At 63.0% G+C, this 8,687-nt stretch overlaps 1 protein-coding gene across 1 annotated transcript; it reads left to right on the top strand.

The window, feature by feature from the left end:
* The first annotated feature begins 765 nt into the window (after window positions 1-765).
* Window positions 766-8,269, top strand: WDR18 (WD repeat domain 18). Its single transcript, XM_064637621.1, has 10 exons — window positions 766-1,012; window positions 1,528-1,638; window positions 2,381-2,514; window positions 2,987-3,128; window positions 3,692-3,835; window positions 4,036-4,100; window positions 4,213-4,337; window positions 6,389-6,555; window positions 7,042-7,110; window positions 7,378-8,269. Exons 1-10 carry the CDS (start codon window positions 803-805, stop codon window positions 7,507-7,509), a joined length of 1,299 nt encoding a protein of 432 aa, XP_064493691.1. The 5' UTR covers window positions 766-802; the 3' UTR covers window positions 7,510-8,269.
* The last annotated feature ends 418 nt before the right edge of the window (window positions 8,270-8,687 follow it).

Genomic DNA, 8,687 nt, shown 5'->3' with positions numbered 1-8,687 from the left:
AAATATTAAAAAAAAAAAAAAAAAAAAAAAAAGCTGTGTTGTTTGGGGATTTTGGCCGTGGGGGGAACCAGGATTACCCAGGGGTGCCCACAGGGCTGCAGGCTGTCCATAGGGTGGCCTTATGGATGTGGGGTGTCCATGGGCCTATAGTGTGTCTACAGGGCTGTGGGGTGCTCATGGAGTTCAGACAAAGCTACGGGTGCCAACAGGGGATCCATAGGACTGTGGGGTATTCATGGGATTCCTAAAGGACTGTGGGGTGCTCATGGGCTGTGGGGTGTCCAAAGGATTATGGGGTGTCCATGGGGTCCCTACAGAACCATGGGGTGTCCGCAGGGTGCGCATAGGACTGGGGTGTCCATGGGGCCTCTGTAGGGTTATGAAGTGCCCATGGGGTCTCTACAGGGTTATGGGGTGCCTTTGGGGTCCCTATAGGGTTATGAAGTGCCCACGGGGTCCCTACAGGGTTATGGGGTGCCCTTGGGGTCCCTATAGGGTTATGAAGTGCCCACGGGGTCCCTACAGGGTTATGGGGTGCCCTTGGGGTCCCTATAGGGTTATGAAGTGCCCACGGGGTCCCTTTGGGGTCCCCACGGGGCTGCGGGTGCTCACGCGGTGCCCCTGGTCACCCATCCAGGGGCGGCCGAGGCGGACCCTGCTGAGCTTCCTGCCGCGTGCGCAGCTCCCGCCCCGCGCGGCGGCGCGGCCGTGGCGGCGCCGCTGCTGATTGGCCGGCGAGGGGCGAGGGAGGCGGCGCTCTGGGCCGCGGCCGCGCTCTCTGTGGCCCTGGCGGACCGCGAAGATGGCGGCGCCCATGGAGGTGGCGCTGGTGTCGGACGCGGCGGGGCCGCTCTGCAACTGCTCGGTCTGGGAGCTGCACTCGGGCTCGGCCCTGCCCGGGTACCGCGGCGGCAACAGCGGCCCGCGCGGGCTGGCGCTGCTGGGCGGCGAGCACCTGCTGGGGGCCCAGCTCGGCAAGAGCTACATCAACGTCTGGGAGCTCCAGAGGAAGGTACCGGCGCGGCGGGCGGGCCCGGGTGGCCTCGGCTCGGGGGGCGCCCCCGGGCACCGCGGGTCCGGTGGGGGTTTGAAGGGATCCCCCTCCGTGGGGACCCCCCGGCCCTGTGGTGAGGGGCCCCTCCGTCCACAGAGCCCCCCCCCCTCCATGGTCAGCCCCTCCCTTGGCCCCTCTCTCCACAAAGACCCCTCATGGTCCCTCTCTTCATAGAGAGCCCCACTATGGTTAGACACCCTCCTAACGGCCCCTCTCTCCATGGAGACCTCCCTCTGTATGGTCAGACACCCCCCATGGCCCGTTTCTCCACAAAGGCACCCCCATCTCCGTGGCCAGACCCCCAGGCCCCCCCTCCCTCCTGTCCATTCTGACCCCCATCACCACAGGCAGGTGCCCCCCATCCCTCTCTCTGCAGGACCCTCCAGTGAGACCCCTGAGCCCCCACCTCGGGGGTCCTGCCTGCAGCCCCTTCCCTGCTGTGCTGAGTGCCCGCTGTGCTCTCTCTGCCCCAGGACCAGCTGCAGCAGAAGATCATCTGCCCCGGGCCCGTGACCTGCCTGACGGCCTCTCCCAACGGGCTCTACATCCTGGCAGGAGTCGCCGAGAGCATCTACCTGTGGGAGGTACGGGGGCCTGGGGGGCTCGGGGACATGCAGACCCACACCCTGGGCAGTCAGGGAGTGCCCTGTCCTTTTGGCAGTGCCCCCATCCCTCAAGTGTCCCTACATCCCCGATCCCAGGCCTCTGCAGCCTGTGGGGCAGCTCGTCAAAGCAGGAGGGGGAGAAATTCCGGGAGAGGCTTCACTCTGCCCTTTCCTTCTCTTTCCAAGAGGCTCCCAGTGGCTCAGGGGCCGGGTGTTGCTCCCTCGAGGCAGCAGCACAGGACCTGGTTTTTCTCCAGTGCTTCTCCCACATTTCAGCTGCGTGTTTCTGTGTGCCCAGGGTGTCAGCAGCCCCTGCTGTGCTCTGGTTGTTGTCCTGCTGGTTAATTACTCCTGGATTACGTGGGATTACACTGCGTTCCCGGCACACCACCGAGCAAATAAAAGCAGTAGCTTGTCCTGAGCCCAGGATTAAACCCTGGGATGCCTCACCTGGAGAGCTCCCCGTGCCAGGGGAGGTTTGAGCCTCGTGGTGTGGGCGGCTCTACCTGAACTCATCAGGGTTTGCTTGTACCAATGTGCTTGTGGCAGCGCTGGAATAAAATCCCTGACAGGGACCAGAGGTCTGAGCCCGCAGCAGTGGGAGCTGCTGCTCGTGGTGCTCCCAGCTGGGCCCTGCCCTGCCTCCCCTCACCTGCAGACGTGTTCCAGGGTATGGCACTGCATTCCAGGGTATGGCACTGTGCCCTTCCCCTCACTGCAGGTATCCAATGGGAACCTCCTCGCCATCCTGAACCGACACTACCAGGACCTCACGTGCCTCTGCTTCACCGACGACAGCAGCCACTTCCTCTCGGGGGCCAAGGACTGCCTGGCCCTGGTGTGGAACCTCTACAAGTAAGGGGGTCAGGGGGCACAGGGAGCATCAGGGGAGGGGTGTTGGAGCGAGAGATCCCCATGTCCTGTAGCAGGATCAGCTCTGGCCGAGCCCACGTGTCCCAGCTGGGTCTGTGCCATCCTTGGGGGCTCTTCCACGGGTGGTGTCCTCGCGGGCAGGGAGGTTTTCCCTGGGGTCTCACGGGTTTCTTGGGAATATGGCTCTGACTTCTTTTCCTGGGTGACACAGAGTGGATTGTGCCCTTCCCTTGCCAATGGCAGCCACTGTCTCTGATCCTCTGGTTTGGGGAGCTCAGCTGTGGCCCTCAGCCTTAGTATCCATCTGTGGCTGCCGGCAGCTCCCGTGTCCCGCTTGGTGCCTGCAGCCAGGAGAGCAGGCAGGAGAGCCAGCAGGAGCAGAGCCTGGCCCAGCTCCCCACGGGGCTGTGCCCTGGCTGACCCACCGTGCTGCCCCTCTCTGCTCTCCCCACAGCGTCCTGCAGGCAGAGCCCTCCCAGATCCCCGACCCCCGGCACGTCTGGTCCCGGCACAGCCTCCCCATCACCGACCTGTGCTGCGGCTTTGGAGGGCCCCTGGCACGGGCTGCCACCGCTTCCCTCGACCAGACAGCCAAGGTGAGGCTCATTCCAGAGGTGCCAGACCCTGCAGGGTCAAAGCCGGGCTCCGCCAGGCAGCAGGAAGCTGTCCCTGTCCCCAAGCTGTCCCAAAGCTTTCTCGGGTTGCAGAGGCTGAATTTCTTGGCTGTCTCTGCAATGACTCAGAGCTGCCAGACCTGGACTCTGCTTCTCCAACACCAGCAGTTTCTCTGCACCTGCCCCCGGGCTGGGCCGCTGCAGTCCCTGTTCTTCTGGGAATGTTGGGGTCAGCTCCTCTGATTCCCACTGCTGATGTCCACAGGGAGCAGAGCAGGCTGGAGCCTGTAGGGAGAGGGGTGCCCTGGGGGCAGGATGGGCACGGAGAGGGTTCAGGGCTGTTGTGGAGCTGCCTTGGAAACTTCTCTCCTGGCCACAGAGAGACTGATGCTGGGTTCTGCCCTGGTTCTGCCTTGCACTCAGTTTCCCAGTCCCAGACAGGAAGAGATGCCAGGGTAGGATGCCATGGTGCCAGTGTGGGATGCCAGGGTGTCCTCCAAACCTGTCATTAACATTCCATGTTTTCCTGTCCCTTCTCATGCCAGCTCTGGGAAATCTCGTCTGGGGAGCTCCTGCTTTCTGTGCTCTTTGACGTGGGGATCATGGCTGTGACTCTGGACCTCTCAGAGTACCACATGTTCTGTGGTGGCATGGATGGGTCCATCTTCCAGGTTGATCTTTGTGCTTGGGTGAGTGCGTGGGGCTGTGGGTGTGCCCTGTCACCCCGAGCCACCATCACTTCCCTGCTGGGACCAGTGTGACCTGCCAGGGCACGGGAGGGCCTGGTTCCCCTGTGTCTCCCCTGCCCCCTCCAGACACGGTGATGAACCTGCTGGCTTCAGCCTTCCTGAATTTTAACCCCTCTCCCTTCCTTCCTTCATTTCTGCAGCCAGTCCAGAGAGACCGGACCTTCCAGACGGAGCGGGAGAACGGGAAGGTCTTCAAAGGGCACAGGTGAGGGACCAGACATACCTACCAGCCACCATCTGCCCCCATCTGCCCACCTCACCGGCTTCTGGCAGTCCTGGGGTCATCCCGAGTTTAACCATCCTCTTCCCCATTCCAGGAACCAGGTGACGTGTCTGTCTGTCTCCACGGACGGCAGCCTCCTGCTCTCGGGCTCTCACGATGAAACCGTCCGGCTGTGGGACATCCAGAGCAAGCAGTGCCTGAAGACCATGAATCACAAAGGTAGGAATGTCCTTATCTCCAGGATCCTTGCTGCCAGAGGCCACTGCTGTCTCACCTGTGCTGCCCTGGGCACTGCAGGGGTGTCTCTGCCCCGGGAAGGGCAGAGGCGTTGGAGGGAGCCGTGGCTGTCTGGAGCGATGCCGTGTGTTAATAACCCCCCACCCTGTGCGCTGTCGGGAGTGAGTCATGGATTTCACCTCGTCACTGAGGTCACCCGGGATCTTCCTCCTTGTTTTCCCAAGGGAGCAGTCACCCCATACACACCCCAGCTGTGTCTGGAGGGGACGTGGCTCTGTGACCCTGCAGTGAGCACCCGTGAGCTCATGGGGCCTGAAGCAAATCCCATATGAGCAGTCGTCTGGGATTTCAGTCTGATGGCTCTCATAAACTCTGGGGAGCAGCAGTCAGGTGCCTCAGAGCAAGGGGACATTTACCCCTCCTGTTGTTAACTGGGTTCCTTCTCCAGTCCCTGGTGCCATCCCAGCCAGTGGGGTTGGCACTGCTGCTCTCAGGCATGGCCCAAACCCCCTGGAAGGTGATGGCGAGGACAGCCAGACCCTGTTCCCCTGCAGTGGTTGGGCTGCTGCCTCGGGGCAGTCTCTGGAAGCCAGGCTGCCTCCAGACCCTTTCCCTCTTCCCTCTGGCTGCCAAGGACCATCCCTAATTGGGACCCACTGCAGCACCCATCCAGCCTGGCGCCACTGGCATTAGAGGGTGAAAACAGATGGAATCAGAGGAGAGTGCCTGGACTGGGCTCTTCCCAGGAGGGGCAGGACCAGGCTGACCCTGAGCTGTGGGTGCTCTGCAGTCTCTTCTGGCTCCCTCTGCTGCCTGTGGGCAGGGATTTGGCTCCCCTGGCAGCCCTGGCACCGGCACCACCCCGCTGCGCTGTGTGTGCTCTGCCAAGCCCGGGAGTAGGCTGGGAGCCCACCACCCCCAAGCAGTGTCCTGGGTCTGGGGTCCCTGCAGCCTCCCTGTGTGGGGGGCTCTGCTGCCCCAGCCCGACCCTCACTCTGTAGGGCAACACTGGTGTCTGTGGGTCCTCATTCTCTCTTGGCCTGTCCGAGCAGCAGCGTGAGCCCCTGGCAAGGTCTGTCCCCGCTGCCCTGCACCCTCCAGTGCATCCCACTCCCTCCCCAAGGCAGGGGTGACACGGGCTCTGCTGTGGTGACATGACAGCAGCCTCCAGCCCGGTGTCCTCGGGACAGCATGGTCCCTCTCACACGGGTGGCCGGGGGCACGCAGGGCCCGCTGCCCTCCCTCTGCTCCTGACGCTGATCAGAGGAGCTGGAGTGTGGCTTGGGGGGCTGTGACACCAAGGGTGGCTTGTCCTTGGTGGAAACAGAGCGTGGGCAGGCAGGTGGGCTCTGAGAAGTTGGGCTGCTGCTCCCGGGTGATGAGCTGTGCTGGCGAGGCAGGGCTGCTCCCTGTCTCCACATGGCCAGCACCACTTGGGGGGAAGCAGGAAACCTCCACTGCCCCCAAATCCCTCCAGGCCTCTATTGCAGTCCTGTCACACGAGCTCCATCCTTGTCTCTCCAAACACAGAGTGGTAACAGTGGCCGAGCTGCTGGAGGGGGGCTGGGGGGCAGCTGTGTCTGACGGGGAGAGCTCCGGGCGTGGGGGGCAGTGGTGGGAGCTCCCAGCGAGCACGAGGGGAGGGGGTGGAGGGGGCTGCTGCCAGAAAGCAGCCGGCTGTGTGGGTAAATGCTGTAATTAACACGCTCATTAGCTCTGCCGGTGAGAGGGGTGATGGATGTGGCAGCACAGAGCCGCGGGGTGCTGATGAACGGCGGCTCTGCGGGGAGGCCGAGCCCCCCACTCCCTTCGGGTGGCCGGCCGGGCCCCCCCGCTCCCCCAGCCCCCCCAGGGTGCCGGGCCTGGGGTGTGGAGCCGCAGCCCCGGGCAGGAAGGCTGCTGGGGAGGGAGAGAGAGTCGTGGCCGCTGCCTGCACCAGGGTCATACTCGCTGTTCTCGGGGCTGCCCGAGGGCCCAGCCAGAGGCAAACCCGCCGGGGTCCGGCCTGACCTGTCCCCACTGTCCCGTGCCAGGTCCGGTGACAAACGCCTTCATCGTGCTGGCCCCTGCCAACATGTTCAACCCCGACGGGAAGCCCAGCGTGCCCCTGCCCAAGTTCAGCAAACACCTGCACGGCACCGAGAGCAGCGACGAGCCGGGTGCTGAGGGGGTGACGCTGCGCCTGGGGCTGCACCAGCAGGTACGGGGTGAGCGGGGCTGGGGAGGGGTTGGGCTGGAGCAAAGCTTCTCCTCCAGCTGGTGAAACCCGTTCCTGCTCCCTCCTGCTCCCTCCCCGTCCTGGCTGCTGCAGTCATTTGTCCTCCCAGCTGCAGAGTGGGCTGGCTCTGCTGTCCCACCACTTCCTCGGTCCTGGCATGGCCGTCCCCTGGCCCCCACCTGGGGGTCCCACACCATCAGTGTCCTGTCCATTGTGACCTCTCTGATGGTGGTCCCAGAGCTGCTCCCCTCTGCCAGCGTCTGTCCCTGGGCGAGTGACAGTGACAGTCCTGTCACAGCTGATGGATGAGCTCCCTGTTGGGGAGGTGGCAGCAGGCCAGGGGGGCTGTTCACCTGGCAGAGGTGACAGCAGGATCACCCTGGGTCCCTCCCACAAGGAACCCTGCTCAGGGCCACTGGGAGAAGGTCTATGTCTGCTCTGCCAACCCCTCTGGTCTGGTCCCTGCAGGAGCCCGGGCAGAGCTACCTGGAGAAGGCAGAGAGGATGTACTCGCAGATGTACTTGACGAGGGAAAAGGTGAGAGCTGCTCCCAGGCTGGGAATCGGGCACAGACCCCTTGGGGGGTCCTTGTCAGCTGATCCGACTCGTGGGGTCTGGGGCAAGTTGGGAACTGGGGGGAAGAGCCCTGGAATCTGCTGGTGACATGAGCAGGAGGTGCTGCGGCTTGAGGAGGAGGAGGGAGAAGACTGAAGGGTTTGGGATTTCCTGTTGTGGAGGGAGCAGCAGCCTCCACCTGCCAGAGCTGAGACACTGATGCTTGTCTGTTGTGTTTTCCTGGCACAGAACCTGGTGGGAGACCAGGAGCACCTGACGATCCAGGTGAGCGAGCTGGAGGAGGAGGTGAGCAACCTCCGGAAAATCAACAAGGACCTCTTTAACTTCTCCGCTCGCATCATCACCAATCCAGCCAAGTGAAGAGGCTCCCCCGCCCTCGCACCCCTCCACCTCTCCCTGCCCAGCCGGCAGAGCACACCCGGCCCATCCCGTGACCCGGCACACGCCGCCCGCTCGGGGACACGGGACTGAGCCCGGCACGGGGGCTGCGGGCGGGGCAGCACAGGGACCGTGTCCACCCCGACTCGGGGCCGGGGGCACTCGGGGGCTGCTGCGGGAGAGCTCAGGATGCAGCTCCTGCTCGTTCCCCGGCTCTTCCCCTGCCCCTTTTTTTGTTTCTTTTTGTTACTTGACCCTGCAGTGCAGACAGAAAAGTGTTTTTCTCTCAATACCGTTTTGAGATTGGATTTTGGAGACCCCCTGCCACCCACCCTGCCCTGGGGATCACTGCCCGGCGCTGCCGGACCCCGCTCAGTGGGACCCTGCACTCCGGGGGTGCCCGGGGCAGTGGGGTCTGCTGAGGCAGGCGGGAGGTCCCTGGGTACCAGGGCTGAGGAGGGGGCACCCACCCTGTCCAGTGGGCAGGGCCTGGGGGAGTCCCTGGGCTCAGAGTGCGGGTGGTGGCTTTGGGGCACAGGGTCACTCTGGGGAGGGGCAGGGGGGCCAGCAAGGTGCTATTTCCAATCTCGTCAGTTGACAATTTATATATATTTGGATCCAACGACTCTGTTTTCACGGTGTTTGGGGACTCGGCCTTTTGTATTGTCACAGCATGGCAGCGGGGGTTGTGGGTTTTGTTTAGGTTTATTTTTTACATAAAAGATTTGTTTTTATAGTGAAAGATGCCCGAGTCTCTTTCTTTAACACCCCTTGGGTGGCCACAGACCTGAACCACCCATCACCATGTCCCTGGGGCTGCCTGCTGGGAGCAGGGAAGCAATTCCTCATCCCCGAGCTGCCCAGTCACCTTCACCCCAGAGGTCCCTCCTTCCCCCTGTGGGGTGTCGAGGTGTCCCGTGGCCACCCCTGTCCCCCCACACCCTGTTCAATATACCAGACCCAAATGCAGATGATTTAAAGTGCACTTTAAAACCAGAGCGTCCGTGTGGCCCTGGCTCCTGCCAGCTCCCCAGAAAATGCTTTTAGCTTAATCACCCGAGTCCGTTCCTTTTCCTTCCTCTCCTGCTCCTCATCTTCCTCCTTTGGATCCTGACACTTTGGATCAACATTCATCAGCTGCAGCAGGGAGCGTTGCCCTG

This window comes from Pseudopipra pipra, chromosome 27 (genome assembly GCF_036250125.1).
Source record: "Pseudopipra pipra isolate bDixPip1 chromosome 27, bDixPip1.hap1, whole genome shotgun sequence".
In the NCBI taxonomy this organism is placed as follows: domain Eukaryota; kingdom Metazoa; phylum Chordata; class Aves; order Passeriformes; family Pipridae; genus Pseudopipra; species Pseudopipra pipra.
This window is presented reverse-complemented; position numbering and strand designations above follow the sequence as displayed.